The 18642-nt window shown below is 48.4% G+C and overlaps 1 protein-coding gene across 8 annotated transcripts in view; it reads right to left on the minus strand.

Moving 5' to 3' along the window:
• Positions 1-18642, minus strand: part of LOC119954164 (sodium channel protein type 2 subunit alpha-like) — a 295132-nt gene that overhangs the window by 66018 nt on the left and 210472 nt on the right. For 6 of the 8 annotated variants that reach the window (XM_038779136.1, XM_038779137.1, XM_038779138.1 and 3 more), the window contains 4 exons: positions 12683-13135; positions 9380-9421; positions 8423-8461; positions 5993-6116 (listed from right to left, as the gene is read on the minus strand). In XM_038779136.1, the coding sequence (XP_038635064.1) occupies positions 5993-6116; positions 8423-8461; positions 9380-9421; positions 12683-13135 (658 nt within the window). The remainder of the gene's footprint in view (positions 1-5992; positions 6117-8422; positions 8462-9379; positions 9422-12682; positions 13136-18642) is intronic. The other 2 variants (XM_038779142.1, XM_038779143.1) reach the window with 2 other exon arrangements.

The raw sequence follows: 18642 nt of genomic DNA on the forward strand, positions 1-18642 counted from the left end.
GAACCAGAGGCTGGATGCGCAAGATGTTAAAGTTAAGGAGCTGGGAGAGGCGGTAGAGGAGCAGGCGGATGCGCTGACGGTTGCGGCGCTAGAGGTTGACGGGCTGAAGGAGCGGCAGAGAAGACTGCTAGACAGAGTGGAGGAGCAGGAGAATAGAGCCCGCAGGAACAACCTGAGGATGGTCGGCCTCCCGGAGGGGGCTGAGGGAGCTAATGCCGCAGCATTTGTAGCAGACCTATTGATGCAGCTGATGGGGGCCAAAGCCTTTCCGCGACCGCCGGAGCTGGAGGGGGCATACAGAGTGCAGGCGAGGCAGGGGCGGCCGGGCGGACCCCCTCCCCCCCCCACCCCGCCCGATGGTGATTAGGTTCCACAGGTTCGTGGACAAGGAGCGGGTGCTGCAGTGGGCAAAGAGCGCCAGGAGCAGCATGTGGAACAACAGTGTTCTCCACATTTACCAGGACCTAAGCCAGGAGGTGGCTCGGCGGCGAGCAGCCTTTAAGAATGTCAAGGAGGTGCTGTTCAAGAAGCACGTGAAGTTTGGTCTGCTGTTCCTGGCTCGTCTATGGGGCACGCACCAGGGTCAACACCACTACATCTCTGAGCCTGAAGAAGCAATGGACTTTGTGAGGGATCAGGGGCTGGTCCCGAAAAGAGGCCCCACAGGTGCGAATTAGGGCCCGAGGACTACTGTAGGAAGGTACGCCGAATGGGCCTGGACTGCTGTTCAACGGTTTCCTGGCTCAAAGGTGCCAAGAGGAACATTTGGGACTCTTTCCTTTGTTCATGGACATTGGTTTGGTTTTTTTTGGTTTTCTTCCTCTTATATTTTTGTTTTTTCCTCTTTTTTCTGTTTTTTCCTTTTCGGGCGGATTTGTACTTTTTGTGCGGCTCGCGGGGGACACTTGAGCCGGCACGGTAACGGAGGGGGGCCGGTCAGCAAGGGGGGCCAAGGACGTGGATTGGGGGGTTTTTGTTTTGTTGATGGCTGGCTTTTAACGCAGACCAAGCAGGCCAGCAGCACGATTCGATTCCCGTACCAGTCTCCCCGGACAGGCATCGGAATGTGGCGACTAGGAGCTTTTCACAATAACTTCATTGAAGCCTACTCGTGACAATAAGCGATTTTCATTTTTCATTTCATGTCCATGCCTTCCTGTGCCAGTGAGTTTGCTCCAGTGGGTTGGAGAGGGCGATGGGGAGCCGGCGAGTGGGGAGGAGGACGGGAAAACAATGGGAATGAGACAGGAGGGCGCCGGAGTGATGACTCACCGGGCTAGCAGATTGGCTAGTCAAGGGAGTCAGGTGGGCGGGAGGGAGATCACAGCCAGTGGATGGCAGGGGTGGGGGTATCGGGGGATGTTGTTAGGGGGGACGGGGGAGTTGTTCTGCTGACGTGGGAGGGACTTGAAATAGGCACTGGAAAGGAGATCGAGGGTGGAGGCAGCCAACAGGCGGGCCAGGAAAGGCGTGACGCACGGGCCGGGGGCCGGCCCGAGAAAGGCTATGGCTGACTAGCATGGGGGGGTTGTGCCCCCCGACCAGGCTGATCACTTGGAATGTCAGGGGACTGAATGGGCCAGTTAAGAGGGCGCGGGTGTTCGCGCACTTGCGGGCTCTGAGGGCGGATGTAATTATGTTGCAGAAGACACATCTGAAAGTGTCTGACCAGACCAGGCTAAGGAAGGGCTGGATTAGCCAGTTCTTCCACTCGGACTTGGACTCGAAGTCCAGGGGGGTGGCAATCACGATCAACAAGTGGGTGCAATTTTAGGCGGAGGGCATAGCCGCAGACAGGGGGGGGGAAGATACCTAATGGTAAGGGGCAGACTGGAGGGGAGAAGAGTGGTGCTGGTGAATATATATGCCCTGAACTGGGATAACGTGGACTTCATTAAAAGAGTGCTGGGGAAGATACCGGACCTGGACTCTCGCAGGCTAATAATGGGGCGGGACTTTAACATGGTCCTTGACCTGGCTTTGGATCGGTCGTGTCCCAGAACGGGTAGACTCCCAGCAATGGCAAGGGAGCTGAAAGGGTTTATGGAGCAAATGGGGGAAGTGGACCCCTGGAGAGCCAGACAGCCGACAGGAAGGGGCTACTCGTTTTACTCGCACATCCATAAAGTATATTCTAGGATAGATTTCTTTGTACTAAGCAGGGATTGTATAGGGGAGGTAAAGAACACAGAATATTCGGCAATTACTTTCTCAGACCATGCCCCGCACTGGGTAAACCTACAGATCGGGGGGCGAACTACCAACGCCCGCAATGGAGGCTAGACGTAGGACTGCTGTCGGAGGAGGGGATCTGTGAGAGGCTTCGGAGGTGTATGCAAAATTACTTGCAGGTGAATGATACGGGGGAGATCTCAGCAGCGACCCTGTGGGAGGCGCTAAAGGCAGTAGTGCGGGGGGGAGCTTATTTCAGTTGGGGCCCACAAAGCCAAGGCAGACAGGGCAGAGATGGATAGATTGGTCAGGGAAATGGGTCGGATAGATGAAGAGCACGTGGAGTCCCCGGGGGAGGTTTTACTCAGGGAGAGGCAGAGACTACAGGCGGAACTGGGGGCACTATCCACGAGTAGGGCCGTGGAACAGCTTAGGAAGGCGAGGGGCGTGGTGTACGAGCATGGGGAAAAGGCTAGCAGACTGTTAGCGTAGCAACTCAGGAAGAGGGAGGCGGCCAGGGAAATAAGTAGAGTGATGGATGGGGAGGGGCGCAAAGTGGAGGACCCGGCAGGATTGAATAGGGTATTCCAGGAGTTCTATCGCAAGCTGTACACTTCGGAGCCGCCGGAAGAACCGGAGGAGACGAAAAGGTTTCTGGACGGGTTAACATTCCCAACAGTAGGTGGGGGGTGAGTGGATGAGCTGGGGCCCCCGATTAGAGTGGAGCAGGTATTGAGGGGCCTAAAGGCCATGCAGTCGGGGAAAGCCCCGGGGCCGGATGGATACCCAGTAGAGTTTTATAGGAAGTTCTCTGAGCTGGTGGGCCCGATCTTGGCAAGGGTTTTCAATGAGGCAAGGGACAGAGGGACCCTGCCGCCGACAATGTCGCAAGCCACTATATCACTGATATTGAAGCGGGGTAAAGACCCAGAGGCATACGGGTCCTACAGGCCAATCTCCCTGATTAATGTTGACGCCAAGCTCCTGGCAAAGGTACTGGCAGTTAGAATGGAGGACTGCGTACCGGAGGTGATTGGGGAGGACCAAACTGGGTTCGTGAAAGGTAGGCAGCTGGCGGCCAACCTGAGAAGATTATTTAATGTGATAACGATGCCCCGGCAGGCAGGGAGGTGGAGGTAGTGGTGGCGATGGACGCTGAGAAGGCCTTTGATCGGGTGGAGTAGGACTATCTATGGGAGGTGCTCGGACGGTTTGGGTTCGGGGAGGGACTGGTGAATTGGATCAAATTATTATATCAGGCCCCGAAGGCCAGCGTCAGGATGAACAGAGAAGTGTCAGAGTACTTTAGGCTGTACCGAGGGACCAGACAGGGCTGCCCGCTCTCCCCGCTGCTGTTTGCGCTGGCCATAGAGCCGCTGGCGATTGCGCTGAGAGCCGCAGAGGGATGGAAGGGGATGGTGAGGGGCAGGGTAGAACATAGGGTCTCTCTTTATGCAGACAACCTGCTCCTGTACGTGTCGGACCCAGTGGCCGGGATGAGAAGTATACTGGGAATGTTGAGGAAGTTCGGCCAGTTTTCAGGATACAAATTAAATACGGCCAAGAGTGAAATGTTTGTGGTACAGGCAAGGGGCCAGGAGAACAGATTGAGAGGGCTACCGTTTAGGCTGATTGAGGAAAATTTCCAGTATTTGGGAATCCAGGTGGTGCGAGACTGGGGCAGGCTGCACAAGTTAAATTTGGCCAGGGTGGTGGAGCAAATGAAGGGAGAGTTTCGGAGATGGGATGCACTCCCGCTGTCGCTGGCAGGGAGGGTGCAGACTGTAAAGATGACAATCCTCCCTCGATTTTTGTTTATTTTTCAGTGCCTCCCGATCTTTGTCCCACAGTCCTTCTTCAAAAGAGTTAACAGGATGATCATGAGTTTTGTCTGGGCGGGAAAATCCCCGCGGGTGAAGAAGGCGATGTTGGAGAGGAACCGCAGCGAGGGAGGGCTGGCTTTGCCGAGTCTGATTAATTATTACTGGGCGGCCAACACCGCTTTGATAAGGAAGTGGATGGTGGGTACGGGGTCTATCTGGGAGTGGGTGGAGGCGGCTTCGTGCAGGGGGTCCAGCCTGGCAGCCCTGGTCACGGCTCCTCTACCGCTGCCGCCGGCCAGATACTCCACCAGCCCGGTAGTGGTGGCGACCCTGCAAATATGGGGCCAGTGGAGGAGGCATGTAGGGGAGATGGGGGCGTCGGTTTGGGCGCCAATCTGCGACAACCATCGGTTTGCCCCCGGGAGTATGGATGGGAGGTTTCGAGCATGGCGGCAAGCAGGGGCGGGAAGGGTGGGCGATATGTTCCTGGAAGGGAGCTTTGCGAGTTTGAGGAGCTTGGAGGAGAAATTTGGTCTGGTAAGGGGAAATGCAGAATCAGCGAATCCCTACAATGCAGAAGGAGGACATTTGGCCCATCAAATCTGCAGAGGCCCTCTGAAAGAGCACTCTACCTAGGTTCACTCCCCTGCCCACCCCATCCTATCTATGGGCCTCACGGTAGCATGGTGGTTAGCATCAATGCTTCACAGCTCCAGGGTCCCAGGTTCGATTCCCGGCTGGGTCACTGTCTGTGTGGAGTCTGCACGTCCTCCCCGTGTGTGCGTGGGTTTCCTCCGGGTGCTCCGGTTTCCTCCCACCGTCCAAAGATGTGCGGGTTAGGTGGATTGGCCATGCTAAATTGCCCGTAGTGTAAGGTTAATGGGGGGATTGTTGGGTTACGGGTTACGTGGGTTTAAGTGGGATGATCATTGTTCGGCACAACATCGAGGGCCGAAGGGCCTGTTCTGTGCTGTACTGTTCTATGTTCTATGTTCTATCCCCGTAACTCCGTAACCTAACCTGCACACCCTTAGGCACTGAGGGGCAATTTAGCATGGCCAATCCACCTAACCTATACATCTTTGGACTGTGAGAGGACCAGACCAGCCGAAGGAAACCCACCCAGACATGGTCAGAATCGAACCGGGATCCCTGGCGCTGTGAGGCAGCAGCTAACCGCTATGCCACCATGCTGCCCAGTCATCTGTAACTTATACAGCTCTATAATAATAATAATAATCACTCATTGTCACAAGTAGGCTTCAATGAAGTTACTGTGGAAAGTCCCGAGTTGCCACATTCCGGCGCCTGCTCGGGGAGGCCAGTACGGGAATTGAGCCCGCGCTGCTGGTATTGTTCTGCATTACAAGCCAGCTGTTTAGCCCACTGTGTTAAACCAGCCCCTAAACCAGCTCTGGTTGCCATATTACACTAAGGATATTGAATTAGAGGTTGCAAGAGCTGAGATTGTAAAGTAGTGCCGATTCTGCACGGTAGTATGGTGGTTAGCATAAATGCTTCACAGCTTCAGGGTCCCAGGTTCGATTCCCGGTTGGGTCACTGTCTGTGTGGAGTCTGCACGTCCTCCCCGTGTGTGCGTGGGTTTCTTCCGGGTGCTCTGGTTTCCTCCCACAGTCCAAAGATGTGCGGGTTAGGTGGATTGGCCATGCTAAATTGCCCGTAGTGTCCTAATAGTAAGGTTAAGGGGGGGAGTTGTTGGGTTACGGGTATAGGGTGGATACGTGGGTTTGAGTAGAGTGATCATTGCTCGGCACAACATCGAGGGCCGAAGGGCCTGTTCTGTGCTGTACTGTTCTATCTATCTTTACTTCTTGATTCATCTCAATGGTACACTGAGAATGGGAGCTCACTGTGCTGCAGTGGAGAGTGAAAGCAGCAAGTCTGGTACAATCTGTTGGAACTCCAGCACAATGGTTCATGTGTCTCATACATCTTTCCCTTCCCTTCCTTCTCTGCCGCCCTTTCAGTGTTTTTACCTTCCGTCAAACATGCTTCTGGTTCGGGATTCTCAGGATTTTCTTCTTTAACCTCCTCATCTCCTTCCTCCTGAGCTTTCAGGTCCACAGTACTGCACTGGGAAGAATCTATATTCTTTTTATCCTACACAGGGATGAAACAGCAGTGGACACAATATAACATAAAAGTAGAAATATGCTGCAGTAAAATTCTTTAATCAACGTATTCATGTGGCAGGGCAAACAACAAGGCAACAAGGCAGCCTTTCTCGGAGCTTCACTTCAAGTTTTGTTGCCACTTATTTTCTGTGAGCATATTTGTTCTCAATGTAATTAAGCTACTGGCCAATTACTATTGCTCTTTGCATGTGGATTATGCTGGTTTGGTCTTTGGTGATTATAAAGAATGCTGAAGAGCACTGTTACAATAGTGTCTGTGTTTGAAATGAAAAGCCAAAAGGGATTTGGAAAGGAATCCCAGATGGCCCATGAGGTCATCAGACTAGTTTCCATACCAAAGAGAATCAATGCTAGATTTTTCCATATCTTCTGATTTATTAGCCCACGATTTTTATATAATGATAAATAGGGAGTAAACTTGACCTTGACATCAATGGAAAAGAAACTTAGCAGCAGTGGAAAATGTACTGTTGATTTGCTATCCCCCATTTTGTAATATTGCCCAAGATTAATTTGATTTGTGAGACAGAGCTAGGCCAGCTACGCGGTGGCGTAGTGGTATTCTCACTGGACTAGTTAACCAGAGACCTAGAGAAATGTTCTGGGGACCCAGGTTCAAATCCCGCCACTGCAGACGGTGAAATTTGAATTCAATAAAATCTGGAATTAAAAGTCAATGACCATGAAGCCACCATTGTCGAGTGTCGTAAAAAAACATCTGGTTCCCTATGTCCTTTAGGAAAGGAAATCTGCCACCCTTATCTGGGTCTGAACTACATGGGACTCCAGAGGTTGACTCTCAACTGCCTCCTCAAGGGCAATTAGGGATGGGTAATAAATGTTGGCACAGCCAGTGATGCCCACATCCAATGAAGAAAAAACAAGATGACAGGCAGTGTGCTAGAGGTCCCCAGGAAATGTGTTAATATCTGCAAAGAGTCTCTTTACCCAGAACATTTCAAAAGCATTTTAAGTAGCTGTGCACAGTGTCAGCATCGGACAACTCATGGATTGATTGTGGAAACCAAAAATTCATGAAGCAGATGTTAATTGTTGCCACCTCAGGGTCAGAAGGTTAGACCTGCAAGCTGCAGGCCAGCACCCGAGTATATAACCTGCACTATAGAACTGAAGGAGGCCGCATTATTGCAGCTGCCATCCTTTGGTTGAGGTGCCATACTCCCTTCAAGTGGTTGATAATTCCCCCATTATTAGAGAAAGATTCATGCCCTCAGGATGTCACAATGAAGTTCACAGCCAATGACATAAGGCTAGGATTTTCTCAACCCGATGCCGGGCCGGGGAATCGTCGGGACCGGCAAAGAATTACGCCACGCCGCCCTGACGCCGGTCTGCCAATTCTATGGAGAGTGGAGAATTGACGCCATTGGCTCCGGCTCTGTCAGCCTGTCTATGCTCTATGGGCTCCCCCGCCTCCAGCGATTCTCAGCTCGGGATGGGCCGAGCGGCCACGCCACGAAAGCTGAATACAGCCAGCGCCGTTCACACCTGCTCTTACCCGGCGGGGCCTCGGCGTGGATGCATCCGGGGGCGGCCTGGTGGGGTGGGGGGTCCAATCCCGGGAGGGGCCTCCGCTGTGGCCTGGCCTGCGATCGGGGCCTACCAATCGGCGGGTCGGCCTCTCGGGATGGGGGCCTCTTTTGTTCCGCGCCGGCCCCTGTAGCCCTACGCCATGTTGCGTCGGGACCGGCGCAGGGAAGGGAGTCACTGCGCATGCGCGACAATCGCGTCGGTCCCACTGCGCATGCACTCTTTCCCACTGGTGCCACTGCGCAAGCACAGACGCGTGGCGCTCGTTTGATGCCGGGGATTAGCAGCTGGAGCAGCGTGGGTCGCTCCAGTGCCGTGTCGGCCCCCCATAGGAATCAGAATTTCATTTCTGCTCCTGAGGGCATGTTGACGCCGTCGAGAAACGCGACAGCGTTTACGACGGCATCAACACTTAGCCTCAGGATCACAGAATCCCGCCCAGAGTTTTGAAATCAAAATTACTGTTGCTGCATAGGCAAATGAGTTGTCAATGATAATATTCATCCTTGAAGAAACTTCAGCGCATTGTATTGTAGAAAAAGTCTAACATATACCTACAATAACCACAGACACCGCACATCAAGGTAACTATGTGTGTAAGCCATGCTTTTCTAGGTGATAATACACAAATAAAAAAAAATTCACTTCCACTGTTGGAAAGAAATTCCACGTAGCCACCAATTTTAGTGAAAGTCGCACATATATTTTTTTTAAACTTACAGGTTTGAGAACTTCTTTCTTTGGCAGTAGATTCTGATCCTGAAGAAAAACATCAAAATATAATTTTAGTCAAGTTACCAAACTGAAAGTTGACATATTTAGATATAGTCCTTCACGCCCTGCCTCAAACAATAGAAATATCAATCCTCTGACAATGAGAGATGTCCCACCTCACGCCGCTGGTAGGGGAGTTACCGATGATGCGGAGAATGCAGCGTTTTGAAAGCAAGCAGGATCGATGCCGGGTGCCAATCCGTTTCCAATGCTCCCGCTCCATGCTGGCGGTGGGATAGAGGTTCGTGCCCCATGCTCGCGAGGCGGGCATGAAATTCTCTGGTCCTGCGTGATTCTCTGGTTTTCTGGGCCGTGAATCACATGGGTGAGAATCACTACTGTTCTTGACAAACGTGGCCCTGACACAGTGGACCTCACTGGTCACCCTTGTACTGCGCATGCACTCTTTGCCGCTGGTGCCACTGCGCAAGCACAGACGTGCGGCACTCGTTTGATGCCGGGGATCAGCAGCTGGAGCAGCGTGGGTCGCTCCAGTGCCGTGCCGGCCCCCTAGAGGGGTCAGAATTAAATTTTTGCTCCTGAGGGGATGTTGACGCAGTCGAGAAACCGACAGCGTTTACGACGGCATCAACACTTAGCCTCAGGATCACAGAATCCCACCCAGAGTTTTGAAATCAAAATTACTGTTGTTATATAGGCAAATGAGTTGTCAATGATAATATTCTTCCTTGAAGAAACTTCAGCACATTGTATTGTAGAAAAAGTCTAACATATACCTACAATAACCACAGACACCGCACATCAAAATAACTATGTGTGTAAGCCATGCTTTTCTAGGTGATAACACACAAATTTTAAAAAATTCACTTCCACTGTTGGAAAGAAATTCCAAGTAGCCACCAATTTTAGTGAAAGTCGCACATATATTTTTTTTAAACTTACAGGTTTGAGAACTTCTTCTTTCTTTGGCAGTAGATCCTGATCCTGAAGTAAAACATCAAAGTATAATTTTGGTCAAGTTACCAAATTGACATATTTAGACATAGTCCTTCCCGCCCTGCCTCAAACAATAGAAATATCAAACCTCTGACAATGAGAGATGTCCCACCTCACGCCGCTGGTAGGGGAGTTACCGATGATGCGGAGAATGCAGCGTTTTGAAGGCAAGCAGGATCGATGCCGGGTGCCAATCCGTTTCCAATGCTCCCGCTCCATGCTGGCGGTGGGATAGAGGTTCGTGCCCCATGCTAGCGAGGCGGGCATCAAATTCTCTGGGCCTGCGTGATTCTCTGGTTTTCTGAATCACATGGGTGAGAATCACTACTGTTCTTGACAAACATGGCCCTGACGCAGTGGACCTCACTGGTCACCCTTGTACTGGGGGTGGGATGGGGTGTGGAGTGGGGGGGGGGGGGGGGGGGTGTGTGTGTGGGGGGGGAGGGGCAGGAAGAGAGAGGGAAGACTCAGAATATCGGGGGAAGTGATCTACCGCGGGACCTGACTCACGGGCCTCCAACTCAAAATGTGCATGGCAAAGGGTTGGGAATCGCTCCCTATGCATAAATCAGGTGCAATTCAGCTCGAGCAGGATAGTCTCCAATTGGAGAATTTTGCCCTATGATTTTCATAAAGGAAATCAATCCTTCAGTTTGTGTCTGCCATTGCAGGCTCAATTCATTTCATGCTATTTCTTACTTCCTAGAAGGACAATTTAGAAACCTGACCCTACACCTCAACTGACATTGCCATATAAATGCCGTGGCTGCAAGAGTAGTCCAGAGGCTGCGATCCTGTAGTGAGTAACTCACCTCTTGACTCACCAAAGCCTGTTCACTAGGCACAAGACAGGAGGGTGAAGTAATACTCTCCACTTGCCTGAATGAGTGCAGCCCTAACAACACTCACTATCCAAGAGAAAGCAACCTGCTTCATTGACACCCCATCCACAAATATTCACTCCCTTCGCCACAGTGACAGCAGTGTGTACCATCTACTAGATGCACCACAGGATCTCACCAAGCTTACCTCAACAGCACCTTCCAAACCCATGACAACTATCATGTGGAATGACAATGGCTCAGACACATGGGAACACCTGCAAGTTCCCCTCCAAGCCACCCACCCGTGACTTGGAAATATATCGTCATTCCTTCACTGTCATGGGTCAAAATCCTTAAACTGCCTCCCTAACAGCACTGTGGGTGTACCTGCATCACTTAGATTGCAGTGGTTCAACACGGTGGCTCACCGCATCCAAAGATGTGCGGGTTAGGGATTGGCCAGAATAAATTGCCTCTTAGTGTCCAAAAGGTTAGGTGGGGTTACGGGGACAGAGTGAGGTGTGGGCTTAAGTAGGGCTCTCTTTCCAAGGGCCGGTGCAGACTCGATGGGCTGAATGGCCTCTTACTGCATTGTAAATTCTATAACCTCAGGGGCAATTAGGGATAGGCAATAAATGCTTGCCTCACCAGCGGTACCTGCCTACCAAGAGTGAACTTTTAAAAACTGAAATTGCAAGAATGCTCTATGTTCTGTTGGCAGGAACTTGGACTCTGTTCCTTGACCCTACTCGGTGTCAGAACTGAGATTGGTAACCCTCAACAGCATAATGTTGGTTGGTTTTGACTGAAGCAATAATCCAATAATATTGAACCAAAATGTCGCTGACTATCTAGGGTTAAAACTTATAAACCACATCACAGAATATTTTTATTTCCCAGGAAATTTATTTCTATATTTTAACAAATCAAAGGGAAAAGTTCAAGTTTCAACCAACTGTTACTGCCCAATCATTCAAATATTGCCAAAACTCTTAAGATAAAATATTGCATCATTTCACTGACCTGTCTGTCAGCAAATATTTTAGTCACTGAATTATAACGGACAATAATGTAAGGTGCCATATTAACCTTTCTTCAGGAATACAGACACAATTATTCAGTTTCTTGCAAGGTAAAAAAAATCCCCCTGTTTCACTGTCTCCCTGAAGCATGTACTATTTCTAAAAAGTTAAACTATATTTTAGAAGGAACCAAAATCACATTTTATAAGTTGAAGTATAATTTCAGGTTTAAGGAATCACTTATTAGCTTTGTGGAAGATAAATCATCAATCTATTCATTCTAAGCTACGAAGTTACTGATGACATTCAAGTGACCATTACTACGAAGGGTGATCCAGTTGCCTTGATTATAATCCTCTTGTCTTGTCCAGTGCGAATGGCATGTGAGGTGAACTCAGGAGAGACTTGAGTCCACCACTGGCCTGAGGTTCCTCCATTCCTGTCCAATGCCATTTCAGTTTTGTCAGTGCAGACAGTGACAATCCAATTTAGATTTAAATGGCATCGCCCAATGACTATATCAGTGTTGCAATGCAATATTAATGACAGGCGGGATTTCCTGCCCATTCTCCGACGGGAATCTCCATTCCCGCTGCATTAAATGGAGTTTTGACTGAGCGTCTAATTCTCCGTTCTCACTGGCAGCGTAAGCAGAGTAAACTCGCAATGGAGAATCCTGGACGAGTGTCTGGGAGGTGCCGTTTGGTTGGAAGAAGCTGAAGCAAGTTTAAGAAAAATATTACCTTTGCGTTTCTTTCTTTCATGGGATGTGGGTGTTCTGGTGGGCTAACATTTATTGCCCATTCTAATTGCCCTTGAACTGACTGGCTTGCGAGGCCTTTTTAGAGGGCAGTTAAGGGTCAACCGCAATTGCTGTGGGTCTGGATTCACATATAGTCCAGACCAGGTACGACGGCAGATTTCCTTCTGGAAAGATCATTGGTGAACCAGATGGGCTTTCACAATAATCGACAACAGCTGTCGCTGGCACCATTGCTGCAGCCAGCTTTATTAACTGAATTTAATTTTTATCAGCTGGCGTGGTGGTATTTGAACCCATGTCGCCAAAGTATTAACCTGGGCCTCTGAATTAATAATTCAGTGGCATTATCACTACACCAGTCTCCTCTATATGAACAGGCAAAACAGGAGTGTTCCCCACCCAACATATAAAGCGAACTTGGGCGTCCCATCCCCTCTTTGTCTCTTGGTAGCTCTTCGGAATGCACCTGCAGCTCCCCACACCCAGTTAAAATAGAGGCTTAGATCTCAGCACACTATAGACAGAAAGAAACTATTTATACCTTAAATCTTGCTGAAACTGTCAATTTAAGTCTATCTTGTGCTCACGATTTAAAGAATGATTTTATTACGCAAGTGTATGAGATACACAAAACTCTAACCTTGCTTCTCACCATGTTAATGTCCTCAATATCTGCTTCAGAGCTTTGATCTTCCTCTTCAGCATCAGATTCAGCCTCAGCGATAGGAACATGCACAGTTAAGTGCGCATTGGCCAAGAGTCCCACTTGGTCACCTGGAGCCGGCAGGTATTTCCCTTTCTTTGTGGTAACCCCATCGAGTTTATAACTCTCTTCTTTTCCAGTCTCTGAATCTGTGTGGTTAAAATCAAGAGCTTCAGTTTTGGATGGAGATAAGTCATCTAATTGTTTCTCTTCCTGGTCACTTTTCTTCCTTCGTACGATGCTGGAAACAAAGCCTTTCACAAAGTCTACCGCCCTGGTGATCCTGTTGAGCGCAATTTGTAGGTTGTTCATTTCGGTGTCATCGTCAGGTGCTGTGAGATTATCTGCGCTGAAGGAGCTTAATAGCAAGGCCAGGAAGAGGTTCAGCACCTGCAGACAAAAATGTAGCCATCAATGATCGTAGACTTATCATTTAATATATACAACACATAGGAAAGGGGAAAAGAATGGTTGCTTTATTGCAGCAAAAATCCTGGGGATTGACAACATAATCACAATGGAGCTTTTGCTCTATTATTTTTCAAATGTCTTCTCTAAACCAATCGATGGTTTCCCAGTGTCATGTGAGAGTACCTTTAAGAAATGGGTGTTTATCAGTGATTCAGAGGGTGGGTAGAGCTGGGCTGTCTGTCAGCTTTTTACTTTCATTTTAGGCTGTTTGCTGCAGGGTGTATTTGGAGGACTGCATTGGGAAAGTGGGATAATCAGCTTTTATTTCCAAATTGGATTTACTTAAAGGTTACTGGCAGGTACCTTTATCCGAAAGGGCGAAGGAGATTTCAGCTTTTGTGACTCCAGATGGTATATACCAATTCAAAGTTAAGCCATTTGGCATGAAAAATGTCCCAGCCTCATTTCAAAGGTTAACTAACAAAGTTGTTTCAGGATTACCCAATTGTGCGGTATACATCGACAATCTGGTAATTTTCAGCCAGACATGGAAAGAATATTTAAAACATCTGATGGAGTTATTCGATCGACTTCAGGAGGCGGGTTTGGTGGTAAACCTAGCCGAAAGTGAAATTGGAAAAGCCCAAGTCACTTTACTTGGCCATACAATCGGACAGGGCCAAATGGTCCCACGGGATGTGAAAACAAAAGTTATTGGGGAGTTTCCGATACCCTCGACACAAAGGGAAATAATGTGATTTCTTGGTATGAGTGAATTTTATCAACATTTGCACCAAATTTTAGAAGCCTGGTCGCTCCTCTGACAGACTTGCTCAAGAAGCCTAACAAATTCCAGTGGACAGCGGAGTGTCAACAGGCATTTGATGGCCTGAAGGCTGTGTTAACCACTGCTCCTGTATTAGCCATCTCAAATTATACAAAATCATTCAAAGTGGCAGTTGATGTGAGTTGATGTGGGTGTAGGTGTGGTGCTTCTACAAGATGATGACAAAGGGCTAGAGCGGCCTATTGGTTATTTTTCAAAGAAATTGAATTCTCACAAGAAAAAGTATTCAACGATTGAGAAGGAGACTTTGAGTTTGGTGCTAGCTTTGCAACATTTTTACATTTATGTGACCAGCAATCCATCTGACACCATTATATATACTGATCATAATCCGTTGATGTTTTTGGAGCGATTCCAGAATAACAGTGTAAGGCTGTTTCGCTGGAGTTTATTGTTGCAGACATTTCATTTAAAAATAGAACATGTGGTAGGATGAGAATACGTAATAGCCGATGCTTTGTTACGAATGTGATGAACAGAAGCAGGTTCAGTTGGAGGAACAAGAACAAAAATGGACTATATTGTTATACCTGTTCACATGTTGTGTTTTTTGAAACAAAAATGTATATTTACTGTGTGCATTTCTTAAAGGATAGTGAAAAGGTGAAAAATCAAACCATCTTGAAGTTGATGGTTTATTTTTCTTTCTTGGGGGAGGTGTTATGTGAGAGTACCTTTAAGAAATGTGTGTTTATCAGTGATGTCAGAGTGTGGGTGGAGCTGGGCTGTCTGTCAGCTTTTTACTTTCGTTTTAGGCTGTTTGCTGCAGGGTGTGTTTTAGTTTCATTTTCGGAGCTGGATAGCTGCAGTCACAGCCAGAAGGTGTATGAGTCTCTCTCTCTCTGTAATCTAAAGATTGTAAATTGATCCTTTGGTGATTTAAAACTAATAACTACTCATAGAATAAACATTGTTTTGCTTTAAAAAATACTTTTCCATTTCTGCTGTCCCACACCTGTAGAGTGGCCCTGTGCTCCCCATACCACAATCTATTAAAAGTTGTGGGTCAGGTGAACTCCATGATACACTTTGGGGTTGTCTAAACCCTGGCCCATAACACCAGTTCTCTGACAGTAAGGGTTAGTAAAGTATAATTAACAACCTTTACTCCTGAGGGAAATCTATTTATTTATTTTTTGCCAGGGAAGTCCAACTAGTGTCCTGACTTCAAAACCTAACTATTTTGGTCCTTAGAGCTGTCACAATTAAGTCTTCCTGCGCTCATATTGCTTTTTTTCAAGTTTGTCCTGTTTGAATTTGGTAGTGCTGGTGGTTTCGGAAGGACTGTTGTTGTCTCTTTGCTGAACAAATCTCAAAATAAGAAATTGAAGTCAGTCAGTACAGAAATCTCTGATATATTCAAATTAATGTGAATAAGGGTTTAAGCTTCATGTTCGAGTTCCTAGACCTCCATGGTCCTTTTGAAGCAGGCCCACAAAGGTAAGGCCTGGGCCAGATGACAAGTATTCTTCTAATTGCAGTGCATCCCAAAGGTGTGCAATACCATTATATCCATTATTCTGCAATAAGCTAATGAATCCATAGATATAAGATCCAATTTGGTCTTGGTTTTCCCTCAGGAACTATAGCAGTATCTGATTAAACAGCTGTGACAAACTTCCCGCCAAATTAGCTGCAGCCTTCTCTTTTCAAGCCACACTTTTTATTGAAAATGACTTTGTATATTTATTGGGCTGAAAACACTGGGGGAGTTTTAAAAGACTGAACAACAACATTTCAGTGACTTAAAACAGTAGCTTCTGAGATGACTGAACATTAACACAGCTGTAACCTGTAAAGGAGCCAGGTTGTCTAGACGAGCCCATCAGAGACAATCACCTTAGAGGATTGTGAATGGTGCATCTCCTGACCCATTCACAAAACATCCAGATAGCACCTGCGCATTCAACTAGATGTGGAACAAACCAGTGGATGCAACTCTCCCAGCCATAATCTAATCATCCATAAACCATGCAACCAAGAGTCAACTCGGTATGAACATGTTTAGGTTACTGGCTAGTTGGTGAGAGATGTGCATGTGATGTGGATCGATCATGTGATGAGCTAACTAACCCTATATTGTGTTTTAAAAACAGTCTATCTGCAGACCAGATACTGGAAGAAGAGGGGACACAGAGGAGGGTTGAATCACTCCATCAGGCTCTGACTGAGATCCTACATGGAGTACTCCAGCCGCACAGAGCAGTTTTCACGCGAGATCTTGAACCCCTCTGAGGACAACAAATCAGTGGGAGGAGTTTATGCTGTCACTCTGACGGGGCGGGGCCTAGGCTCTACCGAGATCGGGGCGCCATCTTTAAAGGGCATCCCAATCAGCACAGATACTGAACAGCCCCCAGCATCCCAACCCCGCTCCCCCCACGTACACGTTAGGAGCCCCCTCACAAGCATGGGGAGCTCCCCGCCCCTACTACAGCACAAGCCACAGAGTTCTTTCCCCACAATGCCAACATCGGGGCACCCAAGCATCAGGGTGATTCCCTCTCACCCCACCCCTTTGCAGTTATATGGGCAACTCCCCTTTCATCCCCAGCTCCCTTGCAGGCATTGTGGTGACCCATTCTCACTCTCATCTCCCTTGGAGCCATGGGGTGACCGCTCCCCCCCCCCCCCCCCCCACCTTCTCCACCACAGACTCAGGAGCACACTTCCCCTCACAGGCGTCAATCCTCTCAAACACACAAAAGGAGAACCCCTCCCATGGGGCTGCCCAGAGGGCCCACCCCTTGGAACTGGCTCTGCGAGGTCGGGACTGCCAAGGGTTCCAACCTTTCAGTGGCCAACCTGGCAGTGCCAACGTGTGCCAGGGATCAGTGCCAGGGTGCTGCCTGGACATGTCCCACCCCCCAGCCCCCACCCCCCCCCCCCCCCCCCACCCACAGGAGCTATACTTACAATCTCACCGGTGAGAATACTGTTTTCCGATTCTCGCCGCATTCTCCGCCTGCGCTGCCGTTCTCTATGCCGGCGAACGCGGGCTGAGAATCGTCATTGGACAAGGTTCCTAAGAGGGCTCTCTCCCTCAATCCATCCTGCAAGTTTGAGCCCTGCCTATTTTTTGAACAGTTATATGCTGTGGGCAGTTTCTAAATACCAAACCAGCAACTACAGGAGACCAAATAGAAATCATCTATCAACATCCGTAAATCATTCCAGTGCAGAAGTCTTCAGCCCAGTCTAAAATCATCCAAGGTGTCACTCTACTGAATACGATATTAATTGACATTTTTTTGGGCTGTTCAAAGACTAAACCTATTCTCCCCTTTGTATCTTGCTTCAGTGTGCATGTGCAAACTCATGAATGAATCTGTTGGAGCATTTTTATTCCAATCAGGTGTTCAGTGCAATAAATATAAAAATTAATAGTTCATTAGACAAGTTCAAGGAAAGCCAGTGTGGATTAATTAAGGGAAAGTCACATTTAACTAATTTTCTGGAGTATTTTGAGGTGGCAATAGAGAGGGTTGATAAGGGATATGCTGTTGATGTGGTGTATATGGATTTTCAAAAAGGCATTTGATATGGTGCCATAAATTTGTGACAAAAATTCTAACTCATGGATTGAAAGGGAAAGTAGACACTTGGATCAGAAATTGGTTGAGTGACAGGAAACAGATTAGTGAGTTCCCCAGGGGTCAATGTTGAGATTGTTACTTTTCCTGATATATAATAATGACCCAGGCTGTGGTGTGCAGTGCATGATTTCAAAATTTGCAAATTATATGAAGATTGGACGGACTGTCAACTGTGCTGAGGATAGTTTTGAATTTCATATGGATATAGACATATTGGTGGATAGATAAACAAGTAGCAGATGAAGTTCACTGCAGAGAAGTTTTGGCAGGATGAATATGGAGAGGGAGTATAATATAAAGACAGAAACTTGAAAGGAGACGCAGGAACAACGAGACTTTGGTCTTTGAGGGTAGCAGGGGATATTGAGAGAGCCCTATAGTATCCTAGATTTTATTAATAGTAACATTGAGCCCGATCTGATGGCCGCGCTGTGTCCGAAAAGCAACTTGCCACGGTGCAGCGTGGGCACCAAAAGCCAGGAGACCCCCGCTTAAGGGATCTATCCGCTTTGCAACGCCATGCGAGATCAAACGAGATCTCGCGAGATCTTGCAATGTAAATCCTACCCATTATGGGCGGGAACGACACTTTAGCAAATCTGTATATTAGAGCGAGATATTTAGTCTCACTTTAATGTGCAGATTCCCGAGGTAGCCAAGGATCTATCCCCTTTGCCTCGGAGACTTTGGGCGAGTGCTGTTCAACACTGATTCTCAGAAACAGGGAGCAGATGGAATAGTACTCGTGGGGGCCTCCCAGAGGATCAGAGGCTCCCAAGTGCATGCCCTTTGGGCAGGGTGAAACCCTGGCACTGCTGGTGCCACCTGGGCACCCTGGCACTGCCAGTTTGGTAGAGCAAGCCTGGCACACTAGCAGTGCCACTTGGGTGCCAGCCTGGCACTGCTGAGGTGTCTGGGTGGCACTGTCATGTTGCCAGGTTAGCACCACCAAGGTCGGGGGTTGCTTCGGGAACCTCGGAGATTGGGGCACCATTTAAAAATTCCCCATTGAGGACCGTTATTTAACTTGAGCGCCGTTGTAT

Source organism: Scyliorhinus canicula, chromosome 19, assembly GCF_902713615.1.
Source record: "Scyliorhinus canicula chromosome 19, sScyCan1.1, whole genome shotgun sequence".
In the NCBI taxonomy this organism is placed as follows: Eukaryota; Metazoa; Chordata; class Chondrichthyes; order Carcharhiniformes; family Scyliorhinidae; genus Scyliorhinus; species Scyliorhinus canicula.